The following is a 21,507-nucleotide window of genomic DNA, read 5'->3' as shown; positions in this document are numbered from 1 at the left end:
GCTACCAAATTATATGGAAACTATTAAAATGTAATTCCAATCTACTTAAATGAACTTACGTTGGTTTTTTAATGTCAAGCACATAAGGATTTGTAATCTTTTTATTATGGGTTTGATAAAATACTAATGAAGGGCTATGAAACGTCTTTGGTTAAGGTGGGGCGTATTGCCCAGGCACTTTTCCATTTTTTCACGACTTTTCAAAAAAGCTTTATAACGAGTTATCTGTAATATTTTTATATGACTACTCATGGGCAATACATTTGCGTCTTCCTGGACTACCAAATAACACAAAGTTTGCATACATTGCGTTGAAAAGTAAAAAGTTATCAAGGAGTTGCTTTAGGGGGGCATATTATACCGTCTTACCCTACATTTAGTTTTGGATTCCGTGAGGATTGTTCTTAATATTATTAAAAACATAGGTTGCAGAGGCTTACAGACATCATAGAGGACATATTCATTTAGTGCATCACGCAAAGAGTGATGATTTTGAACATTCATCTCCTCACCTAGTCGAACTTTTTATTTCAAACATATACAATTTTTATATGTTTTGTCGTGCGCTTCTTCATGATATACTTTAAATGAGCTTCCAGCCCATTCTGAATATTTTTAACTGATTTAATTGGATCATGTAGAAAACCCCATAGTTCTGCAAGGGTTTCTCACATATTTTACAAATAGTCAACAACTATCACAAAATTAAGTAAAATCCCTATCATGATTTCTTTACAGTCGAGTCCAGTACGAGACACTACTAAAGACGGCCTCCCTAGTAGAATGGGTTCAACCTATTTCGTTGCAGCATCCCTTATTGGACTCGATTGGTTACACTACAACTCGTCGGTCACAAATGTGCTGCTCGGGCTTTCAGTTAAGATTGAAATATGTATCTGTAAAGGTTAAAACGTGACGGAATTGAATGGAATAGTAAACTTATTCGTCTTATGACAGGTGAAGACATTCCCATAAAAAAGCTTAATTGCTTTTTTTCAAGAAAGGGGCACCTAATGAAGGCTTCATCAAGGGCGATGGGAGTTCATGCTACGGCTCTGGGAATTCCGAAAAATAATTTTCATTAAATTAAGATAAGCGAAATTAAACTACTGTTGTGTTTTGCACATTTTATATTTTCTTCTTCATTTTTCAATGTTTGAGGATCAGCGTTGAAAACCCTTGTTCCGGCCAGAAACATGTATCCATTCGTGGTAGAATACAAGAATAAGTCGATCCTGCCAATCTAGTCATTTTCCTATTTTGATTTGACCTTCTTTTCAAGAAATCCGGGGAGTTCATATTCTGAGATTCTCAAAATTCATCTTATACCTAGAGATTGATAAGGTCCCTAAAAGATGGCTCAAATTTTTGGAGCCCGTGAGTAATAAAGAAATTCCATGAAGAGCCCAAATATAAAAGAAAAGTTCATGAGAGACTGTTCGATTTTAAGGTCCTCCTGACGGAATCCAATTTTCAAAGTACTCGCGTTTTCAAGGGCACACCATTCGATACGGAAGCAACGCATAACTTCCATTTTATTTTTCAGCTTTGCTGCGTTAAAAATGACAGTTGTGCGTTGCTTCCAATGGTGTGCCTCGAAAACGCGAGTACCTACTTTGAAAATTGGATTCCGTCGAGTGACTCTAAGTGCGTGGAAGTCCGTGAAAATAATTGGAATTTATGCGAATTTGTGGATTTTCATTCTTGGTGATCGTAGTAAGCTACGTTACAGAAAGGACGCATTTTTTCGCGCGTCAAAAAAAGTGCAAAAATTGAAATCAATTATAACACAATACCCTTTCTAAAACTAAAAAGTTTCCGGATATGCAGTTCTCAATCTGAGGAAGCCATCTCAGTGAATGACTAGAAGCTTCCATACCTGCGACACTCGTTCCCAAGGCCCTGTAGCAGAGTAAAAAGCGGAACGAAGCTAAAGTCGGCAATCAGAAGAGTTCAACAAAAATTGTTTCGAGTCGTAGGTAACGGAGTCCTAATTATCACCTGCTGCCAGTCAGGAACGTCGTAGGGAGATTGTGGTACCGGGGAAGTCTGGCATCATCGAAGGGAATAGAATTATTACTAGCTCTGATCCTTGGCGACAGTAATGAGAAGTCATGCGAAACAAAATGCAGGGGCGATGGTGGACAAGTTAATCAAATTATTTGATACTAAATACGTACAGGAATAGTTCCCTGCCCTTTGGTTCAGAAAGGGTAAGGGCGCGTTCTGCCAACTTGGTCGAGGCAGATTTCAAGTGTGAACAAGTTACTACATGGACGTTCTAAAGTGCCTGAATGAAATGTGTAGCTTGTGAGGAGCCCTTGAAGATGTGATGTTGGATCAGTATCTTGATATTAATCAGAATTTATAATGTAAATTATTATAATTTTTTAATAACACTACTTTATTCCGTTACGTATTTAGTATACTTGAGTTTTAACTAAAAACACAATGTCAGTTTTGATCACAAATACAATGTCGGTAGTAATTATCTATATATATAAAAACCAATCTATGTATGTATGTTCGCTAACTACTTCTGAACCACTTGGCCGATTTCAACCAAATTTGGTACACACATTCTCTATCCTCAGGGAAGTTAACAAAGGGGTGGGAGGGTCATTTAGGAAGGGGAGGGTTTTGTTTAGAAAACGAACAATTATGTGTAACTTTCATCTCCCAGGACCGATTTCAACCAAATTTTGTACACATATTCACTATAAGGAAACAATCATATGAGAGATTTTGGGAAAGGGGAGGGGTCTGGAGGAGGGGTATTGTTCAGAAAACAGGTAATTTAGAGTAAATTCTGAACCCCTGCACCGACTTCACCCAAATTTCATCCACACATTCTCCACCCTAAAGAAAAGATAACAAAGGGGGTGGGGCGGTCATTGTAAAAAAAGGGAGGGTATGGGGGGAGGGGTTGTCTTTATAAAACGAGCAATTCAGTGTTACTCCCAACTTCCAGTACCCATATCAACCAAATATTGTACACATATTCACTAAGAGAAGTCGATCACATGGAAGTGTAATTTGGGAAAGAGGGGAGGGGTCTGGGGGGAGGGGTATTGTTCAGAAAACAGGCAATTCAGTGTTTCTTTTGAACCCCTGGACCGCTTTCATCCAAATTTGGTACACACATTCTCTATCCTAAGGAGAAAATAACAAAGGGGTGGGATGATCATTGGGAAAAGGGGAGGGTAAGGGGGAAGGTTGACTTTAGAAAAGAGCAATTCAGTGTAACACCCAACTCCAGGACCAATTTCAGCCAAATTTGGTGCACATATTTTCTATTCTAAGGAGAAGATAACAAAAGAAGGTGGGAGGGTCATTTTGGAAAAGGGCAAGTTATGGGGGAAGGGGTTGTCTTTAAAAATGAGCAATTCAGTGTAACTCCAGGATAAATTCCAACCAGATTTGGTACACTTATTCTCTATTTTTGGAAGATGTTTATTGAAAAGGTAGGGCCAAACAAAGATATAAAATATATTGATACAAAGGTTCAATTCTATGAGCGGTAGATCTACCTCTGTGGGTTTCGTGCTACAGCATTGGACATTTTAATTCTATAATTTACTTTTCAGTCCCTAGCAAAGCCGGATACATATAGCTATTAGCTATCTATATATCTCGGATACTTATTCAACGTATGTGATGTATATGATTATGTAAACAAAGATTTAAACGTTGATTTCTGCAATCTGATAGCACGTCCTCGCAACTTATCGCCACATACAGGTAGGTGGAGGTTTTGGCTACATGTTCGTTGTATTGGTTTGCGTGGGAGTGTCATCATATTTGACAAATCGACGTATGCATCTTTGTTTACAAAATCACATACGTCGTTTTAATAAGTTGCCGAGATATATAAAACTCAATGTTTGTATGTTTGTGTGTGTGCTCCAGCCTAACTTCTGAACCCATTATTGTATTGTTTAGTTATCGATCAATTCAACCATTTATCGAAATCATGGTTTGCCCAACGTAAAAGCAATGATTAATGTGTTTCCTTCTGGATGGTGAATGGATCCCTTCTTTAAAATAGACGTTTGCTCGGAATAAGGCATCGGTGGATGTTTGTCCTTCTTTAGAAATAGACGTTTGCCCGGAATATGGCGATTATGGGTTCGCTCCCTTTTCCAAAATCAGTCAATGTTTTCAAATGAAATCTGCCTTCTTTTGATCAAATGATGAAGTATCGATAAGATAACGCAATTATCCTGTTGACCAATTGGTTTATTCATTTTCCAATTGTGAAAAAACTGCGATTTAAACTAGAAATTCCGAGCAAGGCCGGGTACATAAAGCTAGTAAACTTATACTTATCAGTATTTTAACTTGATTCGCGACCCTAATTAAAAACTCCGATAATTAAAAAAAACACACTAATAAAGTTTAAAAAAAAAAAAAAAACTCCGATATAATAATATTCATAGTTTATCGCGTGTATTCAGAATGTTTTGTTCAAAATTACAAGACCTAATAATGATCCATAATTTACATCCGCTGAACCATTCTGAACGGCCGTATTGAGAATATCACCTATAACATCTTCTCTGCTTAAATAACAGACGCGAGACGCCTGATGCTGGATTATCTGATTTTCCTCAATCTCTGGTGCTTGGCTTCCCGGTGGAACTTATATTGAGTATCCTTCGGAAAGAATCTGTGCCTGGGATGGGGGAGTCAATTAAGGCAACATTCGTTTGAACAGTGACTTGTCTTTGTGGGCGGGGACTCGAGCTCGAGTGTCGATTTCGGGAGTCTGGTGGCGCTCTCGCGCGGACCAGCACTGTCAACAGCAGAGACCCTCGCGTGCGTGCTGATGGTGTTGGTTTGCGTGGGAGAGCTGTTGGATTCGTCGGGTCGTCCTTTGGGTCTTTGTTTGCAGCAGCGTATGGGTAGTTTTGAGACTTTGGTCTTGAAATGATATTCTCAAGCATTTTTCTTACATTATTTCTCCCTCCCCTCGGATAGGTTATCTTGCCGCGATGGGTGGGCTTACGCCATTAGCACTGATATGGCAACCAAAGACATATCCTGTCGTGGTGATATCACATGTTGACTATTTTTTGTTTAATGCCGCGTCACATATAATCTGGCATTGATGCACTAATTTTACGCATGTGCATGTTATTCAACGGACATCGTATCTTGGAGCCTTGAATGGTGGTGCAGACAGGTAGAGGTCCTTTTCATCAGTGATAATGATCTCTGCTATGCGGCAATACTTTTCAGAGGCGTTCCCTGATGATGATGAGTCGTAGCCACGCTTAAACATAGCTAGGTAGGAATTAACCAGTAGAAAATATCATCAAGACATTCTGCATTTTTTCACGTTTGCTTAACTCTTAAGCGGTACTTACTTATACGCTTGAACTAGGATACTCGCCTGAGAGGAGGTGACCTTTAGCAATAGAGACAATGAACTGACATCAAAACGTAACATAATCTACAATGAGTATAGAATTGAACTGAACAACGTAGGAAACATAAGATAACTAAGACAGACAGAGTAATAATAACACAGTGCGAAACATTCGACATAATTATGACTAGATTAATAAGACTTCCTAACCCTATCAAAAATTCAAAGCTCAAGAAATGTCTGTAAAATTATTACCTGTTGAATTTTATTCGGAGGCGATTTCGAAGCTTTGAAGACCAACAGGCCCATAGCAACAGTATTCGGTGTTGTTAAAGAATTTTTGATAATTGCTGGGCGCACGTTTCTGAAGTGTGGCCTGGTAAATAGAATAAATAGATTTCAAAATAAATTTTAAACGAGTTATATTTATCAAAATCTAGTGCGTTATTATTGTTTAAAATGCACTTCTATTCAGTCTTCTCTCTTTGTTATCATATCTACAATAAAACTGACTCTCGCGATAGATTTTAAGCTTATTATTTTTTGAGCTTCATTTGTTTGATGGAAACTGCAAATTTAGTAAAAAATGACTGATTAGTTTTTTGCGTTCACATTGTAGTAGGGATAGTAGTGATAATTGCTGATCTCGATGAAATTGTGAAAAAAATGGTTGTTGATATGAAAATGGTGATGTTGTGTGGTTATGCAAGCGTTAGTGAAAAGGTTAATACACAAGTTGGTATTGGTGGTGTAGACATAGTGACAGAAGAAGCTAGGTAAAATTTGGGATGGGAACATGTTCGCAGTGAGTATGAAGAATGAAATGCAATATTGAGTTGAGGTGCTAGAAGTGGGAATTATTTTATAATTATACTAGAAATAATGTAAAATATTCGGTACATGTCCAATGAAAGCTAGTAGAAGTGTCGGTTCTTATATGATATATAAGAGCGCTGTTTTGAAGATCGATTCATTGTGTGTGTGTTCATGACTGTAAATAAGATATTTGTGATGACAGGGACAATAGTAATTATGATAGTGATGGTGGTGAAAACGATAATAAGTGATGCTACCGGGATTATTTTGTAGAAAACTATTTCAATCAGGCCTTAACAGTGACCATTTGACCAACGTAGCTTAGAAACGTCTGTTAATGATCAAAAATAGAGGCTCGTAGAAGCAAATTTAATCACCGGATCAACAGGGAATAGACCTAGTGTTAAGTTGGAGTGATGAGTGATAGTTATAATGGTGAAAACGGTGATCATGTTATTGAAGGGGACTAATTAATAAAACTATTTGGATCAGGCCTAAAACAGTGACCATTTGAGCAACGTGGCTTAGGAACGTCTGTTATTGATCTAAAATAGAGGCTCATAGAAGCAAATTTAATTACCGTGGGAATAACAGGGATGGACCCGGAGTAGAGTTTGAGTCGAGAGACTGCCAACGGGTAACACGAAAAAAAAAAAAAAAAATACGTACAGGAATAGTTACTAACTATGCCGCGGATATTGTGCGGGAGTCCCAAATATCCGGTTCAAGCTTTAGTTAGCTATGGTGGGCGCACCATTATGGAGCATGCGATTTAATCAAATTATTCCTAGTACTACTTGATCAATGCCCCCCGTTAGGTAAGTGATGGAGGAAGGATTTGTGGATTTTTATTCTTGATCTTCGGAAGTCATGAAAATCATTTTTAAGTCGGCATAATCAGATCAGCCAATTTGAAAAATAAACGTAAATTTTAATGATTAATTATTTTAGAGCGTCTTAGGGGAAATGCTACAAGGTTAAAAGACTATTATTCTTCCATTTACTTCCACTCGAGTCGATAACAAAACACTGAAGAAGTTTCCAAGTAGGAAACGAAATACGTATCTGTTTGTTGATACATAAAAAGTGAATAGTGGAAGAAAATGGAAGAATAATACATATAGTCTTTTAACCTCGTAAATTTTAGTTATTCATGAATTCCTTACTTCACTAATCATTACCTTGTTGAGTTGTATATTCTTTTGTTTTTATTATGAAAATTCGAAAGCTCCTCAATAATACATTCATAAATTAATAAAACTCATCAAAATTCGCTTCTTGTGCAGTTCTGTTCCTTTTCCATGTTTTAAAATTATATCAATATGCATTTTATCAGTCATAATATATAAAATATAGAAATAGGAGCGATTGTAGATTAACTAAGGGATTTTTCTTTATTTTTCAACGCTTCATCGTTAATTCATTTCCTCATATTATTTTTATAAAAGGTATGAAAATGCGGAAGCTCCCTCCCTTCGCCACGTGATTAGTGCATGCCCTCTAGGTGTATAAAATCGATGAAGTGCCTTCAGCAATAGAATGATTAACTAATATACGATTCATTCTTGCAGCATGCAAAGATATGGATCAGCATTAACTCTTGTGTACCTTTTAAAAACAAAGACGACATAGATGCCGCCACTTCACGCAAACGGAGCCAGGCTATGGACGTGGGTGGTGGAAGAAGGGGTTACATGCAAAGCAAAACTTCGAAACCGTACTCATACCTGTGCTCTGTTCATGTCTCCACAATATACCGCTGCTACTACTGCTGCTAAAATAGGAGAGAAAATTACAAAATGCATCCAATAGCTTATCTGTTAGTTTCAACCTTTTGAACAACCATGAGTTGATGAATTATTCAAAATCTCACCCGCCTCGCCGTTTGCAAGAAAATCGAAATGCGTTCTCTTGATAAACAAATAGGTATACAATCAAATTACAAATAAAGTTTCATACCAGATTTCATTCTGACTAAAAATAATAGCAAGTGCAATTAAACGAGCGCAAAAACAATTATATTGCATAATAATTTTAATTTATGATCAGTTTGTGACTTTTGGTCACAAATGTGAATGACAAAAATAAATAAAGAAATAAATGTGGATGACAATTTCATATCTGAACATAGTAGCAGCGTCAGTTGGATTGCGGGGGGAGGGGGTGTTGTGTTGATTTTTAAACTAGCTTGCTGAGCTTACCCATATGCTTAAACTTGGTTTAAGCTCTAAATAGAGGTGCAGAAATTGATCCTCAGCTATATAAAGCAGTAAGCGAAGGATAGAAATCTAATTGTTATGCAATATTCATCAACGACCAATTTGCCCATAGAGTTCATCTTGTACGATTCTCCCCTACAATAAAGTTGGTTCGAAAGAAAGACAACAGCAACCCACCAACAACAAAGCCGTTTGCGAGCTCGGTGTTCACGCACCGATCACTCGCTGGCCGCGTGATCCGCCTCGCTCTGAACTACTGTGTGGTTGGGGTGGATGGCTGGTAATACGGTTCTTGCCACGCTCCGTTCTTATTATTTTTATGGTGCCCCGCCGTGTTAGTATGGGTGAGGGAAAACTTTTCCTCTCCCAGCTCCGGCCGTGCCCGTGAATGCATGTCCGCCTCGTCGCCGAAATGTTTTGGTTAGGTTCAACATTTTTCTCTCGCAGTCTGCTCTTTCTTTGTATTTATGCTCAATCGTTTCTGTAGGGATGGGATGTTGTGTTGTGGCGTTGTGGGTGCTAGGAGTGGAGCATCGAATTTTCCACATTTCGTATTCGCTCAGCTCACTGCGAAGTTTTGCTCACGGCTCACTGTTCTCTTTGTTGATATGATGGTAGCATAATCCAACAGAGCTCGGTGATGAGTCAAGAAAATTTCTGGTGGAATCAGCGATATGGGCGAATGTAAATTTAAAAAATGGAATGAAAATGTTCTAAAAATTATCCTTTATTTTGAATCAAATTAATTTTACCAAGAATAAATTCCTATAGATGATTACTGATCAAGAGATATTAGAATGAAGATGAAATTTGTGAAGGCTTGTTTAGTGGAATGCTTTTTTAAACCTAAGGATTAGCACTTTTAATGGAAAATACAAACTCATCTTTCTGGCTTTTGAACACTTAGAAATATATTGCCCTGATATTTTCAGAACCAACAGGTAATTAAGTAACTAATTAGATGCAATGTATTGTTCTTCAAGGATGATATATAATTAGAATAAAATATTATTTATATTGAAAGTACAAAATAGTTGATACAAAATGACATTTCAATAAAATATCAATTGAAAAAAAATCAGTAGAGATGATATTGGTTTATATATGAGTACTATTTTCAATAAATTCATACTAATGGTATCAGACAAAACCAAAATCTTTGTTTATAAACTACCAATTTATATAGTGATAACCAACATGTATATGTTTCTCACTCACTTTATCGCAAACGGTGAAGCATTTTCCAGCGGTCATTAAAGAGTTTATACTCTCCATCTCTCGCAATGTCGCGAATCATCCAACATTGGCACCACCACATGCAATATTGATACCTCATACTAGTAGGAAGGTACACACGACGATATCGTAAGGGCAGCAACCAGAGGAGCGCTTCGAATAAAAATATTTCACGATTATTATTACGAGCCAAGCATCGCCGTCGCCGTCGTCATCATCCGCGCTCTGAGGCGTTTTCTGTATGCATGAAAATTACACAGCCGGGCCAGTCTGGGTCGCATTTCGTCTAGTGAACGCAACGAGTCAAGTTGTTCGGAAGAGACCAAGAAGTGACTTTAATACCTAGTTGACCATTGGCAGAAAGAAAACAGTTTCCACTCACCTAACGCCCGAAGCTCCAATATAAAGAGAAGCAATAAACGTGTGTGCCACTACTACGTCTGGAACCTAATAGGGTTTGAGTAGTAGGGAAACTTTAACTCCAAATAAGGGAGAGGAAAATTCGAGGGATTGGACCTATGGAAAATTTCAAAAGTGAAGTTGCCGATACGTAATTGTGTTTTCAGTGAATGTTTCAAACAAAATCGACAAGAAAGTGAGTGAAAGGTGATCCAAATTACGAAACCAAACCCGTCTGATCTGTGTAAGGGAAACCCCTAAGGTGTTCTTCAAAGTGAATGAAGGGTTAATTAAACTGAGTGCAGACAACTTCGAAGTCCAACTGTATCAGCAGTGAAGAAACCATAAGTGGAATATAAACATCACAGGCGATATCTCAGAGTTAAAGAGTGACAAAAATGGCTGTTCAAGTGGATAATTTGCTGTTATCGGAAATTGGGTAAATATCAGTTGAAGCAGTATAATGGCACAAAAAAAACTGAAAACTAGACTACAGATAGTTAACCACTCGAGTAACCTTATGGTGGAGAAAAGTGATTGATAAACAGTCGTGAAACTAGGAAGTCGGTATGACCTTCACAGTATACGCTCAAGGAGAGTCGGTTTTGTTCGAACGGTCGGAATAGATAAACAAAACTGCCGAGCACATGGTTGCTCTGCCGTGCCGAGTACAAATGAATGGAATAACATAGGGTTTTGCTTTTACAGTTGCTAATTGATTCTGATCAGTGCTTACTTGATTATCGATATTTGTTTGAAGCAAACATCTTTAGTACCGAAGAAGGCTGTGCGTCAGGATATTCAATATATGACCTAGATTGCGAAAGTGTAGCGTGCTTATTAACTTATATTACCGTTTTCTAACCAGTGAAAGTCCTTCAAATAAACCGTCTTGCGAACCTCGACAACCGGTCTCATGTTACAACTTTTTTTCATTCGGCTATACTCCCAAGATGGATGACTACTCAGCGGTCGTTGATCAGCTGCTTGTTGCGTGATCAGCCAAGCGAGGTCCACCATGCGCTGAGGGAATTTATATCCGTCATTCCAACAAAAAACTACACTCTCGAGAATATTCCTGGCCAATGTATTCCCTGACATACTGCCATTTTCAACTTTTTTTTTTCTTTGCGCTGAGTGGATTTCTTCGATTCGTATCCCTGCACTACCTTGTTGGTATTATTCTCAATTCGTTTTAATTCGACTAGGCAGCTAAATTTATTATTTTTCCAATACTGTACAGCACTTCTGCTGTAATGCGCATTGCCGAATGTAAAACACCACAAGTTAGACCTAACAAAAAACTTCACTAGTTGAGTTTTATGAATTTCATTGTAGGGGGAATGACGGCTTTGGCAGGTTTTGTTCTATTATTGGCAGGGGGGTTTTTATGTCTGACTATGCTCAAATTTGGCCTAAACATTCTTTGCATATCAAAGAACATTGTGGCCAAATTTCATAAAATTTGGTCGACAGAAACCCCCCTGCCAATAATATAACAAAACCTGCCAAAGCCGTCTGTCCCCCCATGTACATTGATTATGAAATTATCGTTTTTGAAACGCAAGAGAAAAAAGGAAGAAAAACACAAAAACGCAAAAAAAAGATTCCCCCTTCTTTGACGCCGTCAGAACAAGTTGAAGCTGCTGTAAACAACAACGCAATCAGAAGAACTGTCGAGAATTAGAATAAGATGCGAGACGGTGCGACGATGTGGGTGATGGTTGAACTGGATTGATATCATTCCAATTTAAATGATATCTGAGAAAATTATATTGGGTTTAAACATTTCTCTGGCGTAAACTGAAAGTCCATATTATAGGGGAACTGTTCCGATCTCCATCTCACTGAACATATATTCATCTTATCGCAAAACAAAGAAATACAGTTCCAATTTCGTTGCATCTTTTTGTAAACATGCGTGCTTACTGCTGAAAAAATTCACAAAATTAAGAAACAAATCAAATTGCTTTCCAGTGCGTTGTTTTCGATGGGATGATTATCGGAGCCATGAGATGAATCCCAGGAGCAGTTCCCCTATAACATGCATTTTGAGCTTTGAACATATGAATATTTGCTGGACTTCTAGCTTCAGTTTGTGAACTAACCACTCAAAAGGCAACATTGGTCATAAATGATAGTGCTAATAAACACAAGTGATGCCGCATTGTTGTACTGCGACTTCCACTGGGAAGCTCGATAATCACGTTTTTTCTGAAGTGACTAAAAGAATTCTTGTAGACTTTTGATTAACCATTCATAAGCATCTTTCAAGAAGTACCTCCAGTAGTTCTATAGATTTTATCAAGGAATGCTTCCATAATTAGTCGTATCTATCATATGTAGATTTTTTTTATGTCTTTATTTGAGAGGTTTGCAGCCCTTGGCTGGCTCACCTCTATCATGTAGAAAATTTGAAATACCCTTGGTAGTTCAAGTAATTTCGATAGGTACTATGTCAGTTCTATCAAAAATAATTAATACAGTGTGATTTATATTTATTTAGAATAGGCTTCGAAAAATCTTGTTGAAATTTCTTAAATATAATGCTCATGTAAATTATTATTAGTATTCACCTTTTCATAACTATTTTTAGGTTCTCTATTCTTCTACTACTTCAGAAGCAGTGATCATTTTTCATTATTTTTATCACAAATACATTTTCAGGGCTGTTACAAGAGTCGCGGATTTCGCGATTTTTCGCGTTTTCATGAATTTCATAGTTGTCGCGGATTTACCGTTCCAGTTGTGAAAATCGCGGTTCCGTCAAACATTGTCGCGAAAATCGCGGCTTTATAACTACACTCTCGCAAAAATCGCGATTTCCCTCAATTTAATTTTAGGATTAATTCAACGTGTCAATTGTGTGGGCGTTTGCAAAATAAGCAATCCGTCAAGATTGGATCTATGGATCATGGTATTCGAATAACCTTTCAATAGTCGTATGGATGTTGGTTTAAGTGGACACATAGAAAGTCTGTCAAATTTAAAGATTGATCATATTGCATTTCTGGATTACCGAAATGCCGAGAACTATTTATTTTATTGCTTAGAAATTTTGTGCCGTACATTGCGGAATTACAACTATGATTACTTGCGCTGCATAGAGGGTGGACAATAAAGTCGGATCAAACGCAGTGGGGCCGTACACATATTACGTAAGCACATATGGAGGGAGGGGGGTCAGCCGTTTTCTTACGCGCCATATAAATAAAAAATCATTTGTATAAAAGAAATCTTACATGGGGGGAGGGGGGTTGAAAACCCAGAAAAAATGCTTACGTAATAAGTGTACGATTCCAGTAATATTCACACCTGCAACTGCCGGGACGGAACTGATAGCTGATCGAAGCTTTCTTTATTAAGTGTTTTTAAATTTATAATATTAGGTTCAACAACAATGAGGAAAGGAATTAGGATGATTTAGCAATTCAAATTAAGAGGAAGGCGGCCGCCTTGCTAGTCAACCAAAGGGCTTCGCCAATTATTTTAAAATAAAATTACTACATTAAAATGATTATGAGGATAAAATTTGGTAGAGGAAAAAACACAAAAATAATAGAAAATCCTTGGATTGTTCCACCTTTCTTTTTGTGAGAAAGGATCAGATCGTCTTTCAATGGTTGGGCCGATATTCAGAAATCCGAATATCGTCGGTTGAACGACGTCCAGACGTCATACTCAATGACTCCCACTATTGCAGGCATCTCGTTCAAATCATTCAGTATTCGTCATTTGTTTTATCATGCATTTAAATAACTTTTTGGTAGACTAGACTTTGTTCCATTACCTGCGCTTCGTTCATAATTACTTAATTGCAACAAGCTATCTGACTAAACTTGAGCCTTGAGACTCCAAACGAATCCTACGATGGATAGCACATAGGCGTTGTAATGCTCACTACTAGATGGCAAAAGTGAAAAAATTGGTCTTATTATTTCTAACTAGCGGATTGATGGAAGTAGAAGTGCACAATGCAATGAACGATCAATAAATAGCCTGACGGATTATTGATGCGTCCAAGCCCTTGTAAAACGATAGTAGAGATTAGAAGAATACTTTATAGGGTACTAAAAAGTATAATTCAAATATTTGGTCCTGGTATTTACCTATGACTGCCATCTGCACAACCTTCTTATAAAGAAATGTAATGATACAACATCGAATTAAATGGGTTTTTTTTCCGGAAACATTAAAAATTGAATTTCTTTCGGGCCTAGTTCAACGCTGCACATATATTTTCTGTGGCTCATGATATGGTTTAAGCGTTAACTATGCAGTTTTAGATATTACATAAATTAGCGAATGTTCTTTCATTTTGTTTTCTATCGACGAAAATGCCAATAGATTAGAAGCAAAAATATTGTATTTTTTTAGTTAAAGAACGTGTTTTGAAATAAGAAACCATACTTTTGTTTGTCGCGGATTTGTTTTTACAGGCGCGGATTTCAATTTGCTAGTCGCGGATTTCGCGGATTGAAATTCGACTATTTTGTAACAGCCCTGCATTTTCTAATGAATTTTTATCTGATTCATTTTCCCTTTTCAAATGATACTGCAATCTTGGTTGTCTAGCTCAGATTTTGGGGGAAAAAGTCTTAATGGATGTCCAATGTCCATAGTATAATAGCATTACATAGAATACTCGCTAAAAATAAGTCTCTCAAAGGATTGTCATGAACTTTCCTGGAACTGGAATACAATTTGTATGTTGGTTTACGCATAACTTTTTCACCACATCACGACTAAAAAAATATATAGTCAGTCCATTATTTGACTTAACTGAGTTTTCCCGCAGAACCCATGTTTTATTACACATCCAATTTCAAAAGAAGAAAACAAAAAAAACAAGTGATACAGTTTTAGACGGCCTGAAAAATAATCCTGAGATTGACCTAAAATCTGACGAATATCAGTTCAAACTTTGAAAGATTTCAACACCTCTTTCGTTGCAAAAGTGTTATTCTCCAGTAAAAAAATATGTTGACGGGCGAGGCCAATTCGATATTTTATGATCCACGCTCACCATACCGGCTGCTTCTGATGTGGTACCACATCTATTGCTCTACGTAGCAATCCTATTGGCGCTTAGATGTTGCATGAAGAAGTAGAAGCAGGAAGATGATAATTAAAAATACTCGCACGAGAAAACAGAACGGGGTTGGCTTTGCTTCCACTGCATAATATTTTTTTTCACAATTTTTCGATTTCAAATTTTATTTTGTGATATCACATTTGATACACAATATAAGAAAAGTCCAACCCAGTACTGCGTTATTAATTTAATTAGTTCTAGAACTTTTTAGAAGAGCTTCAAAAACTTCTCCGTACGGTTTCCCGTGCGATTATTTTTAAATATCACTTTCCGGCTTCTTCTTCTTCGTCTTTTTATTCTTCTTCTTCTTCTTCTTCTTCTTCTTCTTCTTCTTCTTCTTCTTCTTCTTCTTCTTCTTCTTCTTCTTCATGCAACATCAAAGCGCCAATCGGTCTCGAGGGCAACGGACTGTCGTTTGCAGGATGTTGTGCAACCCGACTCTCTCTCTGTAGTAATGGAGTAGGAAGTCATGCATTAAAAAAGGACACGGGTATACTACAATAGTTTAATGCATTGGACGCAATGATTCATTCGGTTTTGGCCAACTTAGTGCCTAATTTGGCCAACCCTGGAAAACAGAGATGCATCCTGAACAGAACATGAGCCAAAAGCGTGCCTTGGTGTTCTAAGTTTTGAACTCTGAACACAGTTCAGTGTGCACTGGGTTGGTACCCAAACGATCATGGTAACTAAGATTCCTTAGATTTGGAACTATGCAATTATTTACATACCAGACTGCTTGATTTCTATCCGTTAGATGCCCACGTGTTCCATTACTAGCCGAAAAATGTGTAGCATGCCGTCGCTTGAATTTGTTTTCCTAGGATACACATTGCTAAGTTAGGTCAGTGCTCATGAACAGTGTGCAGAGTTCAGAACTTTTTGAACACGAACACACGTTCTCGTGTTCAGATGCATCTCTGGGAAAATACATATTTTTCCAAAATAATTGATCAGTTGAAAGCAGCGTTGAACCGTGAGGGATACATCTTTTGTTGGAACTAATAAAACCCTTGCGAATCGCTTTATTTTCGGAGTTATTCGCAAAATTGGTCAAATTAGGAACATGGCCGAAACCGGTACAGTTCCCCTGGAACTCTGGATTCTTACTGCAGCGATGGGCTTTATAATGGCTCGAATCTTCACTAATGGCTTGGTCCTATTTTAACCAATGGGAACATCGTATGCTAGGATTAGGAAGAGGACAGGTTTCAGGTCTATGCTATAATCAAAAACAAATCTAATAATTTTTGCATAAAATCTAGGTACATACGATTTTGCAAGATTTAAATACAAAAACTTTAAGCTTTTTATATAGATACTGTATTACAATAATAGATGAGGAAATTCGGTTGTGGGCACCCATTTGAACCTTTGTACAACCTTACTGCTAGAGAAGAAATTGGTTTGATTTCATCGATTTGAATCTTTTTGTTGTCAATTTCGCAAATTTCGAATTTTTGGACATTTTTTAGGAACTTGGATTTAACTTTTTCCATCAATTTGCATATATTGCGTTCATTTATATACATCCTAGCCATTTTTTTTTTATTTCGCGTTTTTCTTCTTAATGACGAGTCCATATGAAAATAAAGGATAATTTGTCAACAACTTCGGAAGGCAATGTCTAAAAGATCCAATTTTAAATAGCAAACAATAAGACTGAATTCCCCGTCGAATGCAACTTGTTGCGTGTAAATCGATCTACAATTAGTTCCAAAAAGCGCATATACAATGGTTAGATGCGCCTAAAAAGCAAATAAATTTAAAAAAAACCCAGATTAATCCACCTAGCGATGATGGTGCCTTTCTCGTTTTTTTCGTGTGAGTAGTTTCTACGCACTTTTGGTATGAAAAAAAAGTATTTTGGCCATAACTTCTGAGCCCATAGTCCGATCCAGCCAATTTTCAATAGGAAATAATGAGACAGGATGCTGCGTCGAATGCAATTTGTGAGTTAGATTTTTTTGTAAATAAAATGTATTTTGGCCATAACTCCGAATCCCATAGTCCGATTACGCCAAATTTCAATACGAAACAATGGGACAAGATTTTGCGTTGTATGAAACTTGTTGCGAGCAAATCCGTTAAAGATAAGTGCCTGCAAAATGAGTGAGAATTTTGTATATGTTTCTTATGAAAAAAAATGAATTTTAGCCATAACTTCGAAATTCATAGTCCGTCCTGTCCAATTTTCAATACGAAACAATGGAAAGATTCTGCGTCGAATGAAACTTGTTGCGAGTAAATCAGCTAAGAGTAAGTACCTAAAAAGTGAGTGAGAATATTTTGGCCATAACTCCGAAGCCCATAGTCCGATTGGGCCAATTCAATTCAATACGAAACAATGGGACATTCCGCGTCGAATGCAACTTGTTGCGAGTAAATCGATTAAGGATAAGTGCCTGAAAAATGAGTGAGATTATTTTGCGCACACACATACACACACACATACACGCACACACAGACATCACCTCAATTCGTCGAGCTGAGTCGATTGGTATATAACACTATGGGTCTCCAGGACTCCTATAAAAATTTCGTTTTTGGAGCGAACATATAGCCTTTACGTATACTTATTATTGCAATAAAATAATTCGAAGAAAACGCCTAAAAACAGCATAAAAATAAGTTTGTTGATAGACTAAGTGATATTGAATGATTTGTCAATAAAAAGAGGGTGCTCATAACCGAACCAATAAAGGTGCCCACAGCAGCAGAATTTAGAATTTAGCAGAATTTAGCAGCGTTTCAGGAAAGTGATGAGAAAAAAATTTCGATCTGAAATGTTGATGGCAATCGTTATAAATAGACGAATAGACTAAATTTTCCTTTCGAATACGTATTAGAACTCTAAACCAACATTTGAAAAGGACGTAACAGCCAACATTTATTCCTTCTGATTCTTTGTCCACATATATAGCTATATATGTAGACGAAGAATCAAAAGGGTCAAATTTTGGCTGTTAAGCCCTTTTCAAATGTTGGTCTAGAACTCATCTTTTCAATTCAATCACACAATTTTATGACACTTTGAAAAAGGTCAAACAAAATTTTTGTGTTGATTTGTATGTAGAAAAAAATTATTTGTTTATAGTTCAAAGTAGAGGTGTCTATTTAGTTCGGTATTCTGCACAAAACATCGTGTTTCGATAGCAAATGAATGACAGATATCATAATAACAGTATCTGATTTCTGTCCATAGATACGTGAGGATGCCCACAAGCGAACCACATCCCCTACAAAATAGGAAGATATTGAATACAATTATTGTATTAAAATCTTTCTAATTTGAAATATGCAAAAATTTCATATTCATACACATTTTAGACGAACTCGGTGGTCTAGTGGCTACCGCTTCTGCTTTATAAGAAGGAGTTCGTGGGATCCATTCCAGGCTCGTCCCTTTCCTACTTTGTATTTCTATCATAGTTCTTTCCGTGTTTCACGTTCCACCAATACGATTCCTACTGTTATAAGCTCCCACACAATCATAAAACCTTCCGTGGCACCTATGATAGGTCGTAGAGCACCCTGCATCTTTCTTAAGTAGGTGTCTAACTAATCATCCTTCCCCCTCCTCAGCATTCGGACGTGGCCAGGATATAGCTCAACTATTGGAGAGTGCATTGCTTCCATCTAAGAGATAGTTATTAGTTCAAAATCAATATCAGGGACAATGGATGAAAGTGATGCTACTTTCATACAAAAGTCTTGGCTTGTACCACCTACGAATTTGAGCGATTTACTCAATGCTATAATCCTAATACAAAAATTTCATACACATTTTGCAAGGTTTCAATACAAAACTGTATAAAAATCTGTCATCCGCTGGGTGTATTGAGCCACACTATTCTTTTTCATTTCATTTTTCATTTCCTATCAAGAAATAATTGTTTTAATAGTTGAAAAACCAGTATTCAGATTTGGAGACAAGATTGGGAAGCATTCCATGAGTGTTTATTTATCGATTTTAGTAGCGAAACCTAGAATTGCTGACATAAGAACGAGATTTGGAGGAACTTCTAGGGAATCGGTCAGTGATCTTTAGTTTTGATTTTTTTTTTGTGGAACTTGAAAAAAAATCTATCTTTCGGTCAGCTAGTCTCTGAAAATTATCTGAAATTTAACCACGGGTTTTCTTGATTTAAGATTAAGCTTGATGACCGTACATTTCGTAGTTGCTACTTCATGATTGATCAGAACATTCGTAATTGCACAGGGTACCAATGGAGCATGTGAGTTGCTTTCCAACCTTAATGTGCACAGTCCGAGAGCTCTAAACATTTAAATGGTCTATTACGGTGCCTGCCACGTCCTCATAATCATCGGGGATGGGGAGGAAATGATGATGCAGCCACTCGGCATTTCAAGCCAAGCATACCTCTGAGTTCATGCGATTGCTAGAACATGAGAAGTAATATAGGGAAAGATGCAAAGTAGGAGAATGGAACGAGTCTGGGATTAAACTCACGACCTCCTGGGTATGAAGAAGAAGCAGTAGCCATATGACCACCAAGGCCCATTAACCACGAGTTTTCTTGATTGCAGTCTAAATCGAATGTTTTTAATTTATTCTGCCAGGTTCCTCATTGGTCATGCAGGAGTCCTAATCATTTTCCCACGTAGCTCTATTATCCGATTATCCGCTCAAGCATTCCAAATATATCCACCATTAAATATGTTTGAAACTTGCAAGACTACTCAAATATTTGAGAATATCCAAATTGTTGAAGAAGTTTTCATGAAAAAGTTCCCAAAAAGTTTCTTTTGCAAGTATTTCGGTTATCGAATAGAGTAACGGCGACAAATAGAATGTTTGCTTTATAAACAAAATTTGCATGCTGGTCTTGATTCATCTGCTAAAAAAATCCACTCCAGTGGACAGTGACAGTGGTAAAATTATGGAAAACATCATGTTTCCAAGATAATCTCTCTCTGCGACTGATATATTTATGGTACTAGAACTGGTCAATCGATAAATAAATATATTTTAAATGTTTTAAAATCTAATTATGCTGTCTTTAAATAAAAAATTGGCCGCATCTCAAATGTCACGGCCAGTAGTAAAAATCTATGATGCATCGAGATCGTCAGACTACCATCAATACCAAGACCGTGACCATTCCAGGCTGGTAACTTCATACATCTGTGTGGTACTGCCCTGCATGCATAGATCATATTTTATCTGTAGTGCGTGTTCAAAGTACTTAAAGGCGATTTATCTTCAAGCACTTACTGAAAGTGTTGCAAAAACTACATCGACAAAGATCAGCACGGATTCTACTCGAACGTTCTGTATCCACGAATTTGATACAGTTTGCTTCCTCCTGGTTGCGGAGCATGGACTTAGGTTTGCAGGTTGATGCTGGAGCATCCTTAAGGAGCGTAGACTGGTTTAGATCCTACTTGCGAAACCGTTAAGTCAGCGTAAAAATAGGTTGTTCGGAATCCCAACTGTTTTCCAACAATTCTGGAGTCCCGCAAGGCAGCAATCACGGGCCACCTCTATTTTCTATTTTCATAAATGACGCCTCCCTGTTGTTGCTTCCTGGATGTCGCTTCTTATTCGCAGACGACACAAAAATAGTCAAAATAATAAAATGTTACTCGCAGTGCTATTATTTACAAAACATGTTAAACATCTTTGCTGAGTGGTGCTCAAGAAAACTAAGAACTAAGAACCAAGAACTAAGCTTCGAAAAATGCAACATTATTTCGTTTCATCGAAAAAATCAGCCATTCACATTCGACTACGTCCTCAACGGACAGACTCTTTTTCGGGTTCAGTAAGTTAAGTACCTTGGTGTTAATCTGGTGTTACCCTCACATTTCGTGTCCACTTTAACGATATCGCGACCAGATCTAATCGTCAACTTGGCTTTATGTTAAAAATCGCTGATGAATTCAGGGATCCGATGTGCTTCAGGTCTCTCTATTGCTCCATTGTGAGATCTTTATTAGAATCGAATTATGTCGTGTGGTGTCTTTTTCAAGCCAATTGGATTGCTCGAATAGAAACCGTTCAAAAAATTGGTTGGCGTGACCAATGGAATTTGCCATCATACGAGGAGCTCTGTCGTCTTTTGAGAATCGAACCACTTGACGTGAAAAGAAGATTTGCCCAAGCAACGTTTGCAGGAAACTTGCTCACAGGTGACATCGATTGTCCGGCATTGGTGGCCCAATTTCAAATGTACGCACCAGAAAGACCGCTTCGTCATTGTAACTTTCTTTTTCTGGAGCCGAGGAGCAGCAATTATGCTTTGAACGAGCCCGTACGTGCAATCTGCCATCAACTAAATCAATACTTTTCATACTTTGACTACAACAAATTCTGCTGAATTGTTTCGATAACGACTAGGCTAGAA

At 37.4% G+C, this 21,507-nt stretch overlaps 1 protein-coding gene across 4 annotated transcripts in view; it reads left to right on the top strand.

The window, feature by feature from the left end:
* Positions 1 to 21,507, top strand: part of LOC134212956 (quinone oxidoreductase) — a 115,873-nt gene that overhangs the window by 57,936 nt on the left and 36,430 nt on the right. Inside the window, exon 1 of one of the 4 annotated variants that reach the window (XM_062691348.1) lies at positions 9,783 to 10,480. The exons of the other annotated variants lie outside the window; for them this stretch is intronic. Coding sequence (XP_062547332.1) covers positions 10,440 to 10,480 — 41 coding nt within the window. The 5' untranslated portion in view covers positions 9,783 to 10,439. Of the gene's footprint in view, positions 1 to 9,782; positions 10,481 to 21,507 lie in introns of those variants that run through there. 4 annotated transcript variants of the gene reach the window in all.

The sequence above is a fragment of the Armigeres subalbatus genome, chromosome 2 (assembly GCF_024139115.2).
Source record: "Armigeres subalbatus isolate Guangzhou_Male chromosome 2, GZ_Asu_2, whole genome shotgun sequence".
Taxonomy (NCBI): Eukaryota; Metazoa; Arthropoda; class Insecta; order Diptera; family Culicidae; genus Armigeres; species Armigeres subalbatus.
The sequence above is the reverse complement of the archived record's forward strand: the minus strand, read 5'-3'. Positions and strand labels throughout refer to the sequence as shown.